The 20,668-nt window shown below is 40.0% G+C and overlaps 2 protein-coding genes and 1 non-coding gene across 4 annotated transcripts in view; 1 reads left to right on the top strand and 2 right to left on the bottom strand.

Annotated features, from left to right (window-relative positions):
- RARS2 (arginyl-tRNA synthetase 2, mitochondrial) overlaps window positions 1-16,246 on the bottom strand; it is a 72,549-nt gene extending 56,303 nt beyond the window's left edge. Inside the window, exon 1 of the mRNA XM_052645784.1 lies at window positions 16,170-16,246. Coding sequence (XP_052501744.1) covers window positions 16,170-16,205 — 36 coding nt within the window. The 5' untranslated portion in view covers window positions 16,206-16,246. The remainder of the gene's footprint in view (window positions 1-16,169) is intronic.
- Window positions 16,247-16,387: 141 nt separating this feature from the next.
- ORC3 (origin recognition complex subunit 3) overlaps window positions 16,388-20,668 on the top strand; it is a 70,572-nt gene continuing 66,291 nt past the window's right edge. For both annotated transcript variants that reach the window (XM_052645846.1, XM_052645845.1), the window contains exons 1-2: window positions 16,388-16,442; window positions 19,135-19,189. In XM_052645846.1, coding sequence (XP_052501806.1) covers window positions 16,419-16,442; window positions 19,135-19,189 — 79 coding nt within the window. In that variant the 5' untranslated portion in view covers window positions 16,388-16,418. The remainder of the gene's footprint in view (window positions 16,443-19,134; window positions 19,190-20,668) is intronic.
- Window positions 19,791-19,863, bottom strand: TRNAC-ACA (transfer RNA cysteine (anticodon ACA)). The gene has a single exon. It is a non-coding gene; the product is annotated as a tRNA-Cys (tRNA).

The raw sequence follows: 20,668 nt of genomic DNA, 5'->3' as shown, positions 1-20,668 counted from the left end.
GTCATCAGTAAGGTCCCTGAGTAAAACTGAAACTCACACAATGGAATACTACTTAGCCATAAAAAGCATAAAGCCAACTGCAGCAACATGGATGCAACCAGAATTTATCATAATAAGTGAAGTAAGCCAAAGAGAAAGACAAATAACATATTACTTATATGTGTAATCTCCAGGAGATGGTGAAGGACAGGGAAACCTGGCGTGCTGCAGTCCATGGGGTCACAAAGAGTCGGACACAACAGGGCGAATGAACAACAAATATGTGGAATCTAAAAATATGACACAAATGAACTTATCTACAAGACAGAAAGAGACTCATGGACAAACAGAACAGACTTGTGGAGGAGAGGTGGAGGGGGAGGCTGGAGTTAGTAGATGTAAGCTATTATATATGGAATGGATAAATAATATCTTACTGTGTAACATAAAGAACGACTGACATAGTATCCTATCATAAACCATCATGAAAACATAAGAGAATGTATATATATATGTATAACTGAATTACTTTGATGTACAGTAGAAATGAAACACTATAAATGTTTACAGTGTTTAAATGTTTACAATGTTTAAACACTGTAAATCAACTGTACTTCAATAACAAAATACTATAAAAAACATGGTGAATTTGGTTATGTGTTGTTGTTCAGTTGCTCAGTCGTGTCCGACTCTGCCACCCCAATGAATTGCAGCACACTATGCTTTCCTGTCCTTCACTATCCTGGAGTTTGCTCAAACTCATGTCCATGGAGTCAGTGACGCCATCCAACTATGTGTATTTGCCCACTATGTGTATTTTCCCACAATTAAAACCCAAAAGACAGACCTGGGGATTAAGTAGTAGAAAGAAGTCTTCTTTAATCATCTCCCATTTCCTACCCATTAACAAATTAAAATAAAAAGGAAGGAAGAAAGAAGAGGAGAAAGGAGGGAAGGTTAGAGGCTGGTTGGTTCTCCATCAACAAATACACATGATAGGCACGGCTCAAAGTTACAAACTTCAAGAATGGAAACCAAGGAAAGATACAGCAGATTCTGAGAAGAAATGGAGCAGCCCTGTTTGGCAAGCCTCCTAAACTGAATTAACAATCTCATTAATACACCGAATCTGGAGAGAAAACATTGAATTCTTCCCCCCACCCCCTAACAACCCATCTATAACTGATAGATGCTACAGAACTGCAGGCAAGAACGGGTAAAACAGAGAAGTGATTCAGGGCACTTTCCAGCAGAAGTGAAGATCCTAGGGCTAGAATCTGAGGGTCTCCACAATGGAAACACAACATACTCCCCAATCACAGGCAGTAAATGCTGATATTGTGTTGCATGGGCAGGAAGAGTCATAGGAGAAATTTTTATGTCAGAACTAGCAGCAAAAATATGCCAAGTCAGAGTTCAGAAGTAATGTGTAAAGGTCACCACGACCTCCTGGAGAGACAGAAGAGGAGTGGAAAGCTGCAGAGTGTATATTTTGTAACCACATAAGTGAGCTGAGCCAAGAATAATGCTGATATGGAGAGTAAGGAAGTTGCCCACACACTGTGGAATCAAATACAAAGTCTGGGCAGAGGTGTCAAGCACTAGTAAGATGAAAAAGAACAGGCATGAAAAACAGACAAACTGAAAGAGAGCTCGATAAGGAGAGAGAAGGGGTCCCTACGGAAAGGGAAAAAAAGACAGAATGAGAGGAATGTGGCATACAAGAGATCAAAGAACTCTAGAAGCAAAATACAACTTAATACAAAGACATTCTTCACAAGGGTTTCAAGATGTCTGAATAACAAGAACTAAACGACTGAAACAGAGTGAAATAAAAAGGGAGTCTGATGATCAAATATTATAGAACTAATAATTAAATACAAAGGAAGAGTGTAGTCAGAACTGAAAATAGAACATAAAAGGGCTAAGATAATCAGAGAATATACATTTTAAAAAACATAAAGCACAGACAAAGGTAAATAAAACTGGGTACAAGATAACTCAACCTTAGAGTAACTTATGTCCCTAAAATAATAGATAGCCAACGGAAATTTGCTGTAGGACTTAGGGAACTCAAACTAGGACTCTAACAGCTTAGAGGGGTGGCAAAGAGCAGGAGGTGGGAGGGAGGGTAAAGAGGGAGGGGACATATGTCACCTCTGGCTAATTCATGTTGATGTACGGCAGAAATCAAACCAACACTGTAAAGCAATCATCCTTCACTTAAAAATTTAAAAAAACAAAACAAAACACCAGCAGCAAGAAAGCAAGTGAATAGGAAGCAGAGGTACACTGGCTCTACAGCTGCAGTAAGTCTAGAGAGACAAAGCACAAACCCACGCTCCAGCGTGTCAAGAAGAGATGCAAACGATTCTCAAGCAGAATGGAGCAGCCTTATTTAGCAGGGCTCCTACTTTAGTCTCATTTACCAGCAGTCATAGAAAAGGATGAACAAAACCTAAGAAAAATAGAAAGTACTCATATATATCGTGGCTCCCCCAGAAGCAGGGCCTGGGAAAAGGATTGCATGCAGGCAGTTTATCTGGGAAGTGATTCCTGAGGGCAGAAGTGATTTATTGGGGAGAGTGAGAGAAGAGAAAAAGTAAATATAAGATAATGCTATCAAGGTCACTGATACAGGCAATAGTGGCTTAATTTCTATCTTACTTTTGAATACAACGTATACTGAAAGTGTCTATCCAAAAGTAGGGAACAGGAGCCTCCATCCCTCAGTGGTCCAGCGGGAGGTCCTTGAGAGTGTTCACTCCACTCCACCCGAGCTGAGTCTGTGTTGGTAGCAGGCTTTTTGACAGGAGGAAGTGCTGTCGATGGTAAGTAAATGGAAGCACATGTGAAACTGTTCACATCAGTGGCAGCTAGAATCAGGTATGACACAGGTAACAGGGCATAATTGTCAATAAAAGGGAAAGCATCCCTGAAATAAAGAACTAAATCTAAATTGTGGTGTATTACTAAGGTTAAAGCGTCTGCCCGCAATGCGGGAGACCTGGGTTCGATCCCTGGGTTGGGAAGATCCCCTGGAGAAGGAAATGGCAACCCACTCCAGTATTCTTGCCTGGAGAATCCCATGGACGGAGGAGCCCGGAGGGCTACAGTCCATGGGGTCGCAAAGAGTCGGACACGACTGAGCGACTTCACTTCACTTTCACTGCCATGGCACACCACTCACCAGTAAAATGAAGGAACTCGATCTCTGTGCACCATTATGGAGAAATCTTTTAATATTTGAAACAAAGAAACAAAAAAAAACACCCCAACATGCAGAAGGATAACTAAAGTTTGCTTACTGCCTATATAAAATTTAATAACTTGCAAAAGAATACTATATAGGAGTACTTTGGTAGGTAGTAAGTCACACGCACAGATATGATAAACACAAAACCTCATATGTGAAGAGAGTTTGCAACCAGAGATGGATACCCAGGGGATTTTAATAGTATTTGTAACAGTTTATTTCTCAGGTTGGGTGATGGGTACATGGGTATTAAAAGTATTCTTCTCCATGATTAAAGATTGTCCTAAAAAGAAAAAAAGAGACAAACAAATGGAATCTACAGATAAAAATAAATGACTACATCAGCAAAACGCAATACAGAAAATGACACATCCTGGTCAAGTCACTACATTTCAAAAATAAAGCACCCAATCAAGAAGACTCCCGAGATGAAATAAATGTATTTTACTTTGTTACCATGTTACTTATTCACAAAGATCACATTCTGGTTAAAGCAAATAACTTAGAATTTATATAGGGTGAGTTTCATCTACTGGAGAAGCTACAAAATGATACACTTGTTTCATCTGCTCAGTTGGTTTTTAAATTGAATTAGTTGCCAATATATGAAAATCAGAAAAATTTAAAATAACATTAGATTATTGTATGGTGTTTGCATCTGCGGTATCAGACTTCGGAAAATCAAAATCAGAACTAAACAACCTGGTGTTATTGCTTTATTTCTAAAATGAAGATTTTTAATATTATTTCTAAATCTACTATTTTCATTTTATTTTAAAACATGCTAATTTTCCAGTGATTAACCCTCCTTTTGATATGTCTAGGATTTTTTATCTGAAAAGTCATAATTTCTTTTTAAAAAAGTTAAAAAAGTAATGCCCTTCTTGAAAAATCTACTCATAAAGAAAGGCAGCCAATTAAGCCATATATCAGGAAGACTGGTCATATACCAGGTAAGCACTGTATTTAATTAAAGAGAATAGAGGTATGCAGATATCATTAATAAGTGTTAATAACTTTGACAAAGTTACTGAAACAAATTAGGAAAGGTAGAGGAAAGTTACACCAGCCATAAGAGTGTCATGTATACTGCCTAAATCTGAAACATCAAGATTTTAAGAAATTTATTAACATTCAATGTTATATTAGTTTCAGGTGTACAACACAGTGATGCATGAAATGACAGCCAAAATAAGTGCAGCTAGTATCCATCACCATACAAAGTTGCTACAATATTACTGACTATATTCCTTATGTATACATTGTGTCTGGTGACTTAATTATTTTACAGCTGGAAGCTTGTACCTCTCAATTCCCTTTACCTCTTTTGTCTGATTTCCCCAGCCCCTCCCCTTTGGTAATCACCAGTTTGTTCTCTGTAGAGATGAATCTCTGAAACATTAAGATTAAAAACAAAAACAAAACGCTCCAAATTGTGATGCTGTTCATTATCTCTTAACTGCTCATTAGAAAATGAGGGCTCATTTAGAAAATATATCAATAATTCTTTGAAATGTACTTTTGTTGCTGCTGTTAAATTCACGCTAAACTGTGTTTAAGACTTTTTACTTAAAACTACATTTAGGTTATGAATATATGAGGAATCATGATAGCATACTTTTAGCAGTCGGACATTATTCATTGTAAAACTTAAAAAAAAAAACCTGGTTACAATACAGCCCAATTTTTATAAAAAGCCTATCTATCCTTCCTTTTTTCCACCTGTATACCTGCAAAGAAATGTATCTAAAATAAAGGTCAACATTAGTGATGATAACTACTTATGGGGGAGATTTTAAAAGATATTCTTGGTAACTTTTTTATTGTAATTCTTTACAATAAGCAGGTATTACTTTTGCAAAAATGAGAAAGGTTTTCTCTTTTATGCACAACTTTATAAAAGTATCTGCTGCTGCTGCTAAGTTGTGTCAGTCGTGTCTGATTCTGTGTGACCCCGTAGACGGCAGCCCACCAGGCTCCCCCGTCCCTGGGATTCTCCAGGCAAGAACACTGGAGTGGGGTGCCATTTCCTTCTCCAATGTATGAAAGTGAAAAATGAAAGTGAAGTCGCTCAGCCGTGTCTGACTCTTAGCGACTCCATGGACTGTAGCCTACCAGGCTCCTCCATCCATGGGATTTCCCAGGCAAGAGTACTGGAGTGGGGTGCCGTTGCCTTCTCCGATAAAAGTATTAGGAAGGAATACTAAGGAATTCCTGCTGAAAATTAAGCAGTATGGTTCAGATACACAGTTCTCTGGTTACCTAACTTCATGTAGGGTTGTTGCACCGCACCCTGCAGGCCTGAAAGCCTTGTGGTTGCCCAACCTGGAGACCAAAGAAAGGGACCAGGAGACAATGACAGACACTAATGATTTATCAGTTAGAAAAATCTTACATGTCTGAAGCCTGGGACCTGGAAAACATCCCACCCTGTAGAGCAGACAAGACACGGCAGCCATTTTTGCTACTTGCGGGAAGGAGGAGCTACCATTTAGAGGAGGAACTGCCGCCAGGTTGGCTCACCAGTTACCAGAAAAACCAGCAGCTGAGGGAGGGGGCAAGAAACTAGGCGGTAACTGATTAAGCCCTATAATTAAGAGGACTGGACAGTCATGTGAGTGAAGCAGGGCCTGGTCAGCAGAGAATACAGAGAGCAAGGGAACAGCCATCTTGAATGGCCTGACCAAACAGGTGCTAAAGTTTTTACCTAGGCTAGTGGATAATGATTAGGTCCCCAACTCCAGCCTCTGGGGGTAGTGGTGTGGAAAGGTGGTTCAAAACACCACATCCTCACAACTTTAAGAAAATAATGACTAATGAGTACTGCATTTATACAATATATAAAACACAATCCTGAGCACTCTATTAATTCATTGAATCTTAATGACAAGTCTATAAGGTAGCTAAATAATTTTCCATTTTACAAATGAAGTACAGTGAACTTACCTACTTATCAGAGAAGCTGGATTTAAACCTGAATCTTCTGTTCTTAATCACTATACCAGGGATTCCCACATTTTGCTGCCCATGGGAATGACCCAGGGATCTTTAGAAAACTCTGGTGTCTGGCTCCCACATGCAAATATTCTAATTAATACAGGGTGTGACCTGAGCAACAGATGTTAAAAAGTTCTTGGGATTGATTTCAATGTGAGGTAAAACAGGGGGACCACTATACTATACCTTTCCGCTGCTGGTCGTCCTTAGCTAGCTGCTATCAAGCCTGAGTGAATATCAGAATCACCTGATAAGGTTTAGAACTTCAAGGCCCCTACCCCATCACAGCCCAAGGGACCTGGGCTGAGGTATTGTTTTTAATGCTTCTCAGGTGATTCTCACCTCATGTAGACAAAGTGAAAGTGAAAGTGAAGTCGTGTCCGACCATTTGCGACCCCATGGACTGTAGCCTACCAGCCTCCTCTGTCCACGGGATTTTCCAGGCAATAGTACTGGAGTGGACTGCCATTTCCTTCTGCAAGCTAGAGACAAACTGCATAGGGAGATACCAGCTGGCTCCTGTGTTAACAATCAGTGCCCAACTGAGGGAGGGTTTTTAATTAATTCGAAGAGTATAATTCAAATGGATGGGGCACACACACAAAAATAAGAAAACGTTAAGAACCACTGTCAAATATTGGAGAGCATGGTTTTTCATTTCCTTATGGTCTTATAGGTTCCGAATTATTCTGGAAATAATAGGACTTTCTTCAACTGTCTCAGATTGAAATTAGTGTTTTCTCTGATGAGAAAGTGACCTAAGAGTTTCCTTGGCTACAGATTTCCTTTTATTCCCCTTTAGGTAAAGGTGTTCTCCTGGGTTTCATCTGGGGCTACCACAGATACAACAAGGGCATTTTGCTAGCCATCCATTTGAGGCCTCATAATAGTGAAAGGAAAAATTTTTTAAGAATATGTCAGAAATTTACTTAGTTGAAAATAAAACACTAAAAGAAGACTAAGGTTCAAAAATTTAAACCTGAAGACAGAGGAATAAAATCCACAAAACGTTAGGCACAGTCCTTGAAAAATAAACTAAATAACTTACAACTGAGCAAAGAGAAAACCTGAGGTTGAAAGCAGAACCACGTCTAAAAGGGAGAATCAAAGTGGAAATTCACATATGCCAGATCTGGTTTGGGAACCTATCACCAGAGAGTCTCATGTATTACACAATAACAACACCTACTGAATGCTTACAGTGTGCCAGGTACAATTCTAAGCCTTGGACTTGGCAACCTAAAGTCAAAGATTCTAATGTAACAGAACCTGGCTCCAGGATACCTGGCATTAAAAAGACAATAATTAATCAGCTTGAGGGCAGTTCTCAACAATTTGTTTCCCTTACACACAGGCACACATAAGTCCCACATTTGACAGTCAGGAACTGAACACAGAGTCAAAAAAATATACTATCAGTGTGGCTAGTCTACATAGACTTGAGATTCAGTTAGGAGTTTAACTTGCCAGGTTCAAGATCAAAATCTCCAATAACCACATAAAAAATCCTAATTTAGCTGATGAAAAAAAGATCCTTATGCGTTAGCAACCATATAGGTGGCAGAACTGATACCTTATGAAAATTAGTTCTATATTTTTATCCAGACAACAGTCTACAAGGCAATGAGTTTCAAAATTCTTGAAAGATCAATCACTTTTCAAGATTCTGAATTACTTAAACTATAAATTATCCTTGGTTATTCCTCATTTCTGACTCTACTATAACCAGATCCTAGGTGTATGTCTGCCAGCAAGAGCCAGTGCACCAGTATTACCATACATGCAGAATTTCTTTCGGTCTGAACTAGTTCAAAGACTCAAACAATCAGCAAACAAGGTATCAACTGAAACTTCAGTTCAGTTCAGCCACTCAGTCATGTCTGAGTCTTTGTGACCCCATGGACTGCAGCACACCAGGACTCCCTGTCCATCAACAACCCCTGGAGTTTACTCAAACTCATGTCCACTGAGTCAGTGATGCCACCCAACCATCTCATCCTCTGTCATCCCCTTCTTCTCGTGTCTTCAATCTTTCCCAGCATCAGGGTCTTTTCAAATGAATCAGTTCTTCACATCAGGTGGCCAAAGTATTGGAGTTTCAGCTTCAGCATCGGTCCTTCCAATGAATATTCAGGACTGATTTCCTTTAGGATGGACTGGTTGGATCGCCTTGCAGTCCAAGGGACTCTCAAGAGTCTTCTCCAGCACCACAGTTCAAAAGCATTAATTCTTTGGCACTCAGCTTTCTTTATAGTCCAACTCTCACATCCATACATGACTACTGGAAAAACCATAGCCTTGACTAGACGGACCTTTGTTGGCAAAATAATGTCTCTGCTTTTTATTATGCTGTCTAGGTTGGTCATAACTTTTCTTCCAAGGAGCAAGCATCTTTTAATTTCATGGCTCCAGTCACTATCTGCAGTGATTTTGGAACCCCCCAAAATAAAGTCTGTCACTGTTTCCATTGCTTCCCCATCTATATGCCATGAAGTGATGGGACCAGATGCCATGATCTTAGTTTTCTGAATGTTGAGTTTTAAACCAACTTTTTCACTCTCCTCTTTCACTTTCACCAAGGGGCTCTTTCATTCTTCACTTTCTGCCATAAGGATGGTGTCATCTGCATATCTGAAGTTATTGATATCTTCTGCCAGCAATCTTGATTCCAGTTTGCGCTTCATCCAGCCCAGCACTTCTTATGATGTACTCTGAATATAAGTTAAAGAAGCAGGGTGACAATATACAGCCTTGATGTACTCCCTTCCTGATTTGGAACCAGTCCATTGTTCCGTGTCCAGTTCTAACTGTTGCTTCCTGATCTGCATACAGATTTCTCAGGAGGCAGGTCAGGTGGTCTGGTAGTCTCACCTCTTGAGGAATTTTCCACAGTTTGTTCTGATCCACACAGTCAAAGGCTTTGGCATAGTCAAAGGTATGACCTAAATCAAAAAAGAACTTCCCAAATGATTTGACAGTAAGTTACCTGCAGTTAAAGAAATTTAGCATGGCTCTTACAGAACTTGTGCTTTGAAGCTGAACCGAATGCGGGTGAGCCTGTGAGAATAGGTTGGAACCAAAGTACACACTTAGATAATACAGTCGTTGCTGTGGTTCACCCAAATGTGTGAGAGTATCTTCCTAAATTACCAGGCCTAAAATTACCAGGCAAAATTTATGTTGGGGAGATACTCCAGCTTAGGACTAGATGACAACTGGACTGGTTTAACGGCTGCTTCAGGTCATGAGATTTGACAACACAACTCCGCAGTCAGGGAGCCGTGTCTGCTATTCACTGTTATCAGTGTATCTCCTCTATCAATTTATATATTCAATAGATAATAAATTAATGAGGAGGGGAGCTTAAGGTCTTTAAAACGTAACAGTCATATAACAATGAAATGCAGTGAACCTATACTGGAAAAAAAGGCTGTTGAAAAACATCAGCAAAACTGGAATGGACTGTAAATTAAATTTTAGAAAAAGTCTATCAGTGTGATATGAATCTAGTAACTGAACTGTGGTTATCTAAGGTAAGCCTTGTTCTTAGAAGTAAACAATTGGGTATTAGGAGGTTCAGGAATATAATTTATGAAACCTACTTTCAAATGATACAGCAAAACAGATCATACAAATATAAAGATAATGATGAAGCAAATGTGTAACACATTTATTGGTGAATCTGGAAAAAGGGTGAATGGAATTATCTCTACTACTCTTACAACTTTTCCATAAGTTTGAAATTGCTTCAAAATTAAAAGGAATTAAAATGAACTAGCTTAATTTATCCTGAACATCAAAACCTAAAGGACAAACAAGTGAGAAAGGGAAACAAATCTATACTGTGTCATTATGTTTCTGAGCCAGAGAGTGCTGAACATTTTACCAAGGTTATTGTACAGAATCCAAACAATTTGTGTTTTGAGTCAGTTGGGTTGGCTAGTCACTGAACTCCACAGTTTTGTAGCTCTGTGACTTTATTCTCTCCATCTTCTTGAGTCTAAGTGTCCTCCTCTATGGAGGACATTATGCTGCCAAGAGCACAAGATGAGTGAGATGATTAAATGAGATGCTAATATCAAGTATTGAACACCTCATCTGCATACCACTGTGCTGAGGGTTGGGAGACAAATCTCTATGGGACTCTAAGTTTCTGCAAGTCTTATGTAAAACCCAACTGCTCTTTGTCCTGGACTATCTTTTCAAGGATGCTTGTATTACAAATAGCTTTGTGAGACAAAAACAGTGTTGCACATCAGAATAAAGGGGAAAATGCCTGCTGTCATTACAAAAGTCTCAGGGTCCTCTCCTATATAATACACATCATCTGACCCTCTGCACAGAGCCCTCTGGGAAGAGTTGGAGCTTGGGGAATCCACACAAGAAAATGTTGATACTCTGGCTACTACTTTTGCTGGGAATAATGAAATAATATAATCCTTTCTCCCAGGGCTCTTATAATATTTTCTGCCACTGTCCATGAACTGTGGCTGACTAATTTGTATGGTAAAATCACAAACTCTTCACAGTTTTCAACACCAAGCCCTCTGTGTTAACATTACATTATTAAAGCTTATCAATAGCCCTGTAAAGTTCTGCAAAATGCTGCGTGGTACAAGTAAGATATTCCATATCATCATCATCATCAATCCTTGCAATAAATTAGCAATCAATACATCATCTGATAGCTGACAGATTAATTAAAAGCTGCCAAGAGTAAATCTGTTACATTAATGAAAGGATTGGAGTTTGAATTCTTTGCACTTTTACCATGTCATCTCACAGTTTTAAAATTATGAACTTATTTGGAGAAGCTGAAAAGTTTATTACATCCCAACAGGTATGATTCAGGCACTTTGCTGATCTGGGGAAAGAAAAGTGAAGAAAACAGGCTGACTTCATGACGCTTATAACATACACCAAAACAAGTAAAACATGACTAAATAATTAACTCAAGTGTTATGACAGAAGCAGACAAGGGACTGAGATAGAGAATAACTGGAGGACCGTATTTATCAAACTATAGGTTGTCAGTTGGGAATAATTCAGTGAGTTACAACCAGCATTTCTGAAGAAAAATGAAGCAGTACAGAATAGAAAAGAATGCACACAGATTACAAACTATTGTTCTGTGCAACTTCCATCTAGTATAGGAAGTCATAGTACAAAGTGCATTTCTTCAAGGCACAGGGAATAATCTATGCAATCCGAATGTGATGGCAATGGAAAGAACTTACTAGGTTGGAAAACAAGAAAATTATAGTGTGGTTACAATCCTACAGAAAGAAGGGCTAGAGTGGCATGAATTACTGTTAAGGTTCTGACAGTGAGTTTGTGTAGTTTTAAACAGATAAGTGATCTGATTTATGCTCTAGAAGTCACTTTTGTTGCTATAAAGAGAATGCATTGGAGAGAGGGCAAGAATGGAGGCAGAAAGACCCATCAGAATGCTGCTGTAAGTAGCTGGTGCAGGTGACAATGGTAGTTTGGCCTGGGGTGGAGGAAAGAAGGAACAGCAGCAATGGGAAAAGAGTGGATGAATTCAAGATATTATTTTGAAAACAGAATCAAAAGAACTTCATGAAGTAAGCATCAGAGGTATACTCTAAAGAATCAGTCATACCCAGATATTGTGGTTCCATGAGCATGCCATGCTCTCTTATGTATCTATGGATATGCTCTCCATGAAAAATCCTATCCCCACCAAGCTCTCACTCTCCTCACTTAGTATACTGCTACTCAACCTCTCCTCAACAGCACCTTTTCCACAAAGCCTTCTCTGACACTAACAGGTTATCTTCTCCATATTCCCTCAGCATTTCACACATGGTTTTAATACAGTGGTTACAGACTGCACTGCAGCAACCTGTTTATATGACTGTTTCTCAAGTTAGTCTGGAGCCATGCCAGGAAAGAACCCATATTCCATTTACTTTCAGCTTTGGGTCTGAGGTGCTTAAAAACTTTAGGTGCTTAGAAAGTGCTTAGAAAACTTTAGACTCCGAGAACCAGAGAAATGGCAACATAAAAAGATCTCAGCTGGGTCGCTAGTGTTGAAGATGGAAAGATGAGACCATGAACCAGTTAGTAGGAATGTCCAAGATGACCGGGTAGGAAGACCCTGAACTCACCTCCTACCGTGGGTATAGCAAAATTACAACTATTTACAGATCAACTATTGAAGAGAAAGACCTGAAGACTAGCAGAAAATGTCTTCTTATAATTAACGATATAAAGAAGGAACCACAACTACAATGGGTAGGAGAGGTGGAGAATAGTATAATCCCATACTCCCAAACCGACAGGAAAATTACAAGACCAGAGGTTCTTCCAAAGGAGCGGGGGATCTGAGCCTCACATCAGGCTCCCCAGCCTGGAGGTCTTGCACCAGAAAAATAAGTTCTCAGAACATGTGGCTTTGAACGGTGGAGGGGTTAACTTTCGGGAGAGCCAGAGGTTTGCAGGAAACAGACTCCACTCTTAACAGGTGCACACAAAATCTCATACACGCTGAGACCTATGGCAGAAGCAGTACGTCAAAAGGAGCAAAAAATAAGTGAGTGAGCCTGCACAAAACTAAATAACTCTTGCACCGCAAAACAAAAAAGGTCACCTACTGAATGGGAGAAGATAATTGCAAACGATACACCAGACAAGGGGATGCTGCTGCTGCTAAGTTGCTTCAGTCGTGTCCGACTCTGTGCGACCCCATAGACGGCAGCCCACCAGGCTCCCCTGTCCCTGGGATTCTCCAGGCAAGAGTACTGGAGTGGGGTGCCATTGCCTTCTCCAGACAAGGGATTAGCATCTGAAATATATAAAGAATTCATACAATTCAAAACAAACAAACAAAAAAAACCTAATTAAAAAATGGGCAGAGGACTCGAACAGACGTTTTTCCAAGATATACAGAGGGTCAATAGGCACATGAAAAGATGTTCAGCATAACTAATCATCAGGTACATGCAGATCAAAACCACAATGAGATGTCAATTCACATCTGGCAGAATGGCTATTATCAAAAGACAACAAATAAATAACAAGCGTTAGTGAGGATACGGAGAAAGAAAACCCTTGTGCACTGATGTTGGGAATGTAAATTGGTGAAGCCTCTATGGAAAACAGTATGGAGATTTTTCAAAAAATTGAAACTAGAACTGCCATGGTGCTGCTGCTGCTAAGTCGCTTCAGTCGTGTTCGACTCTGTGCGACCCCACAGACAGCAGCCTACCAGGGTCCCCCATCCCTGGGATCCTCCAGGCAAGAACACTGGCGTGGGTTGCCATTTCCTTCTCCAATGCATGAAAGTGAAAAGTGAAAGTGAAGTCGCTCAGTCGTCTCTGATTCTTCGCGACCACATGGACTGCAGCCTACCAGGTTCCTCCACCCATGGGATTTTCCAGGCAAGAGTACTGGAGTGGGTTGTCATTGCCTTCTCTGAGAACTGCCATACAATGTATGAATTTCACTTCTAGGTATATCTTCAAACAAAATAAAAACCCTAGTTCAAAAAGATATATGCACTCTTATGTTCATTACAGCATTATTTACTATAGCCAAGATATGAAAGTAATGTAAGTGCCCATCAATAAATGTATGGATAAAGAGCATGTGGTATATGTATACCATGGACTATTATCCAGCCATTAAAATTAAAAAAAGGAGTCTTGCCATTTGCGATGGCAAGGATGGATCTAGCAGATATTACACTATGTGATATGTCACACAGAGAAAGGCAAATATTGTATGGTTTCACTTTTATGTGGAATCTAAAATGCAAAACAAATGATCAAACATAAGCAAAAAGAAACAGTTACAGCTACAGAGAACAATCAACTGGTTGTCGGTGGGGAGGTGCTGAAGAAAAATATCAATAGGTAAGGGCGATTTAAAAAAAAACTAGACTCATTAATCAAAATTTGCAGAATTAATGTGTTCTTTCATGTAACACATTCCTTCATTTCTAAATGAGGTAAGGAACACCATTCATAAAGGTATGTATTGCACATATTATTTTTATCCTTGTCTCAGATCATCTCTCAATTATCTTGTTTGGGGAAAGATGTTTGCTTAGTCTTAGTTTATGTTGTCACACAACTCTGCTACATTCTGTTTAATGATCAGATTGTGCTCCTCACCTTCACAAACTAAACAGCACAGTGTATAGGAAGGAGCTGATTTCAAATTTAGATCTCTGTTCATGAACCAACACTTCGGTAGCTTATTTAATCTCTCTGAATCTCAATTTGCTCAACTGTATCACAAGGTTAATACTTCTCTATTGTAGGGGTGTCCCAAGGTTTAAATGTGAAGTAATTAGCACAAATATAATCAATACATATTTATTCCTGTTTCCCCAGCTTGGTTTCTCTATAAGGAAGAACACAGCCTTTGCAAAACTAAACATAAAATGTTTCTGGTAATGGCACTATCTTGACCTCAGGGCTTTGAATGAAAACCAACTCACATACACGCAAAAGCTTGGATGCTGAGGTCCAAAGCTACCTACCCCAGACATAGTTTACGTGATTAACATGTTTTTATTATTCATGTTAACATGATTTTATTATTTCTTTGCTTTCAATAGCATGATTTTACTTTCTTGGAAGAGTGAAAAAAAAACTATTTTTGATGAACTCTAACGTTCCAGTGTTTTATTCCCATCCTTACTACAGAGTTGTTTAAATAGTGAAACTGATTCTCCCTAAAACCGAGTTCCTCTGCCAAGTTCACGATTAACCTCTCAATCCAAAATATTATTCCCTTTCTTGTCTAAGGAAGATCCCCTGATCCCCTCAAGACTGAGGAGGAGCATCAAAGAAAAGGATTGAAACCAACCAGGACCTTGTGGGTCCCTCTTGGGTATAAAAAAACTTTCTAGTTCCCTTCAGCCCTCTAGCTCTTCCTCGAGTTCCAAATAGGCAGTTCAAAAAGTTATAAATCCGGAAAGTGAGGGAATACAGAAAAAAAGGAAAAGAAGTCAATCAGGCAGGGAGAAGGCAGAATCCTAATTACCCCTCAGGGGATACACAAAACAATCTACTTTGAATTCCTCTACTGGAACTAGGTGTCCACTCAGGTTAAGGAGGGTAACTACCTACTAGTTAAGAACTCGGACTGTTCAGAACCTAAGGAATGAAGATGTTGATCTTTTCTGACCCTGGTGATTTCAACTAAACCTTATACTCTCAACCACTGAGTCAATCTGATATGGAATTCACCTGCTCAAACACCTCATGAAAATGCACAATACCTTTAGCTTAAAACCTCCCCGATTTTGCCACCTGAGAAAATACTGCTTTGGGAAAGGTAACCCTTGGCAAACCCCACTTCTCCGTACTTGAGGCAAGTAATAAATCCTTCCTTCTCATCTTTGGTTTGGCTGCCTCTTCTGCCCCTACACCCCTCAAGAGGCAAACTGTTTTCCAGGAACAATATGCCTCAGAATCAAGACAAATAGGACCTCGTGTTACATTTGGAGTTAGCAAAAATAACGCTAGGACGGGCAGCCGAAATGACTGCAAGAGAAATAACTGGTTTTGAAGTTAGCTCTTTTCAAATGGAAATTCAGATCCATCATCAACTACACTTAAGAGAACGGAACACTAACTTCTAGAGGGTCTAGGCATGGCCCACTTACTTTCTATCCAGCTAACGCTCACTGAGCTGCGGGGCGGTAAGCAGTGAGCGAAGCAATGTGCGCCTTTCAAGATTTACTTTTCACCCTGAAAACTGGTGATCTGGGCCGCAGGCTCAACCCTCTACCGGGTTTGCCTCGGCCGCTCCAGCACCTCCTGAAAGCCGAAAGCAAGCGGGAAAAACAAACAGGGTATCAGCAGAACCCGCGCGGCCTCCCGGTGACTGGGGGCTGGCTCGCAGCGGTGAAAGGGGCTTCGTGGCTCAGGGGTCCACCATATGCCAGTTCCCGTGCCCGTACCTGACTGGCGATGGACCTGCGGAAACCGCACGCCATGTCTGACTCCACGAAGCGGGTTCCAGCTGGAAGGTCCAGAACTTCGCTCCTCCCTTCTCTGCACGCCCCGCCTACGCGCGCCGGAAGCCCGCCCCGAAGGGTGCTTCCAGCCAATCAAACAGCAGCGTGGCCCGCTACTAACCTCCGCCCCGCTGCCGCGAGGGAGCGCGGGAAATCCCGAGTGCATCTGGAGTTCCACGGGTTGCTGGAGCCATGGCTACCTCTTCGGTGTCCAAGGTATGTGGGGGCGGGCGCCCATTAGGACTCCATAGCTGCCTCATTCTCTTGTGAAGGAAGGACGAAGCGGAGGTTACATTGTCCAGTTGTCCTGGCTCGAGGGGCAGGAGCGGCGGGCGGAGCTGAGGCATCTTTGCTCCGCGTCTAGTGGAGGCCAACTTTGCTTGGAGAGCGAAGACGCCGAAATGCCTTAGTGTTTTGCCTCGGAGGAGGTTTTAAGTTCTGCTTTGTGGAGGTCGGATCCCGGGAGGATGTGCCCTAGTCTGCCCTCTTTTTTACTTCTGTTGTTCGTTGTACGCCAAACGCTGTGAGGTACCGAGATACAAGTGGTAAACAAAATAGACGCAGATATTTTCATTATTACCAAAAGTTCTTTTAGGGCCTCTTTAGACACTAAGTGCCGCTTAGTAATATTAGGAGTACAGCTGGAAGCTCCTGAAACTTAAGTTGTGTGATAAACCTGTGAATGCAGATATAGTTGCAAAGACTTTTATCCCGTTCAAACAGTAAATTAATGAAGGATATACCATGGATTTAATTTTTAATTTTAATTAAAACCACGTTAGAATAAAATTATGAGATTCAGTACTTTGCAAGACTACATATTTGGGAAAAACTACAAACCATAGGATTCAAGCATACTGAAGTTTGAGCGACTGTGATGCTAGGTGCAAATGCCAGAAGAGCTGTCACTGCTAGTATTTTTTTTTTTAGGGTTGATGCTGTTTGTATTTTGCCCTGGTTATAAAGTTCATACGTTTTAAAAAAAGTTTTATTGGGAGTATAGTTGTTTTACAGTGTTGTGTTCGTTTCTGTTGTTGTTCAGTTGCTAAGTCCTGTCCTTGTACAACAAATGAATCAGCTATATGTATACCTAAATCCCCTCTTTTTTGAATTTCTTTCCTGTTGGTTCCATAGGTTTTGAGTGGTCTGTCCCCTAATCCTTTTTGTTGCTTAAGCTTTTCTTATTTTGTATATTTTGCAGGATTGTGAGAGTTTTATGGTTTTTTCTTTTTTCAGGAAAGCATTTATGACATAAGAGATGCTTGTATTGACATAATTATGAAGGACACCTTACGTGAATGAGAATCTTTAAGGACTGTTTCACTGGTTTATGGAACTGTCATATTCCTTTTTGCTTTAAACTAAACTTCTCTTTCCTTGTCATGTTTTCTGGCTGTTGGCTTTCCTCCCGTCTTCTTCCATCTCCAACACCATTTCTTGACCAGTAGTTCAAAGTGAATAATGGTATTACTCCCGCTGCCATATATTGGGATCCATTCCCAGGGCTCTTCATGGTTCCTTTTCCTGCTCCTGAATTGCATGTGGCTATAGAAAGGAGGCAGTGACAAGCTTGTCATGGCACCAAAAGATTTTTCTTAAAAAAAAAATTAAAAATACTTGTGTATTTTAAATCATTCTGTTAGTTGCAGATAAAATTGTTCAAGGCACAATTCTTATTTTGGACCCTGCTTCCTAGGTAGCTCAGTGGTAAACAATCTGCCTGCCAATACAGGAGACATGGGTTCAATCCTTGGGCCAGGAAGATTCCCTGGAGAAGAAAATGGCAACCCACTCCAGTATTCTTGCCTGGAAAATCCCATGAAACAGAGGAGCCTGGCAGGCTACTGTCCATGGAGTCATGAAAGAGTCAGACACAACTTAGCGACTCAACAACAATTCACATGGCCAGTTTATATTTGTACAGCAGTCCTTGGATCTATCCTGAGATGGGTTTTCCTAGATATATTTCTTTCATTTTCCATAGAAATGGAAATCTTGAAGAAGCTGTCCATGATACAACTTTAGGATTGTAGAGCAAACGTAGGACCAGCAGCTGGTGGCCTGTGTATCACTAGTCAAATAATATGAAACTCAGTGTAGCTAGGAAATTACCAAAAAAATTATTTGACGAGTATTCATCCATTTTGTATACTGATTGCCTAATGTATATGTTAACACTGTCCTAAACACTGGGAAGACAGTTATGAGTTAAATGCAGTCTGTACTCTGAAGGTGCTTACTAACTGGGGAGACACTCATAAATAGCTATCTTACACAGGGAAGATAATTTAAAACAAAGCAAAATAAAGATATACAAGTACTGTGAGATATTAAGGGAAGGAATAATTCTTCTGATTAGAGAAATTGGGAAAGGGTTCCCAAAGCAGGTGAATTGGAGTCGAACTTTAATGGATAAATGAATAAGGATTTTTTCAGGTGAAGAAAGATATGTAAGGTGAATCAGTAGCCAGAATTGTCTGCCCTGCCAAGGTTCTAGATACTTGGAATTTAATTAAGTAATGAATGTTTCTTTAGAGATGGGAAGGTGTCAGTATTTTTTATCATCTTGATGTTCATATTAATGTTCTTTTTTCACTAGGTTTTATAAAAATGGAGCTTTAATGGGTTTAAATTTCATCAGTTTTTATTTTCTTTGTCTCTTAGATTAGCTCGCAAAGAGTAAAATCAAAGAAGAGCTTCCCATGGGAGGGAGGAGAAAGAAGTGTTAAATTCCCTTGTTGTTTAAAAATTTCCCTTCTATAATTCAGATTGAAGAAAGATGATTTCTTAGCACTTTAAAGAAATGACTTAAAAAAATCTGTTTATTCATAAAATACTTTGTTAATCAGATTTGTCTACTCCTTGGCTGCTTTGACTTTATGCTATTTTTTCTCTGTCTTTTTTGTAGGGTTGCTTTGTGTTTAAGCCAAACTTCAAGAAGAGAAAGATCTCTGTGCCAATAGGTAAAATATCTTAATATGAGATTTGTTAGTTTTCCTCCCTCAAGTGTGAACTAACCTAACTTTTAATGAATTAGTAATTCTCTTGCCTAAGCTTGCTTCACTTACTGTGTTGATATAGCAGTTATGTTCGAAGGCATAGGACAAAGTGGTAAGGGCACTGCCCTAGGCTCTAAAAGAGGATGCATATGTACCTTCAAAAGACAAATTGAAATTTCCTTCAAAGGGTTACCGTTCTTCAAGAGAGATTGTCTTAAAAATCCCAGTGATTTCTTGGAATGAGGTAGGGAGAATTGACTGCACAAATGCAAGAGGGATTTTTTTGAGTGATGGGTATGTTCTCTAGATAGGATGATTACGTAAGTGTAAACCTTGGTTAGGACATATCAAACTCTTAAATGGGCATATTTTATTATTTGTAAGTTATACTTCAATAAAATTAAATTATTAAAAAAATACTATCTTCTTCTTCTGAAAGTGAAGTGGCTCAGTCATGTCCGACTCTTTGTGACCCCATGGACTGTAGCCCACTAGGCTCTTCCGTCCATGGAATTTTCAAGGCAAGAGTACTGGAGTGGGTTGCCATTTCCTTCTCCAGGATATCTTCCCAACCCAGGGATCGAGCCTGGGTCTCCTGCATTGTAGGCAGACGCTCTTACCATCTGAGCCACCAAGGAAGTCCTCTTCTTCTTCTATTTATATCCAAATATCTGTTTAGTGGTCAAGTTAGAAGGCTTGACTACTTCAAACAAATCAAGATGTTGTTATCAGTCAGAAAATGTTTATTGCACTGGTTCTCAATTGGGACTGCAGATTATTAGTTATTTTTACATATTTATTTAGTTGCTCTGGGTCTTAGTTGTGGCACACAGGATCTTCATTTGCCACATTCGAATTCTTAATTGCAGCATGTGGGATCTAGTTCCCTAACAAGGGATCGAACCTGGGCCCCCTGGCATTGGGAGCATGGAGGCTTAGCCAGTGGACCACCAGGGAAGTCCCAAGATTAGAATCACTTGAGCAACTTGAAAAAAAAAACAAAACTGATTTTTTCGGTGTAATTGTAGATTCATGTGCAGTTGTAAGAAAAAGTGGAGAGAGTTCCCTTGAACTCTCACTCAGTTATCCCTGTTGGTAGCATATCTCGTGCCTGTAGTACAGTTTCACAGCTAGCAAGCTGACAGCGGTACAGTCTGTCAACCTTTTTCATATGTCAACTTTCTTAAAAACACTGATGCCCAGACCCTATCCCAGACCAATTGAATCAGATTCTTTGGAAGTAGGACCCAGGTGTTTATATTTTTTAAAAGCTCCTCTCAGGCATATTGAGTATTTCCACTCAATATTCAGTACTATGAAGATTCATTCTGATGGGAAAATTAGGTGCAGTTAAGTATACTCATGCGAAGAGTTGACTTATTGGAAAAGACTCTGGTGCTGGAAGGGATTGGGGGCAGGAGAAGAAGGGGACGACCAAGGATG

The sequence above is a fragment of the Budorcas taxicolor genome, chromosome 9 (assembly GCF_023091745.1).
Source record: "Budorcas taxicolor isolate Tak-1 chromosome 9, Takin1.1, whole genome shotgun sequence".
Taxonomy (NCBI): Eukaryota; Metazoa; Chordata; class Mammalia; order Artiodactyla; family Bovidae; genus Budorcas; species Budorcas taxicolor.
Note: the sequence above shows the minus strand (reverse complement) of the source record. Positions and strands in the feature narration are given on the sequence as shown.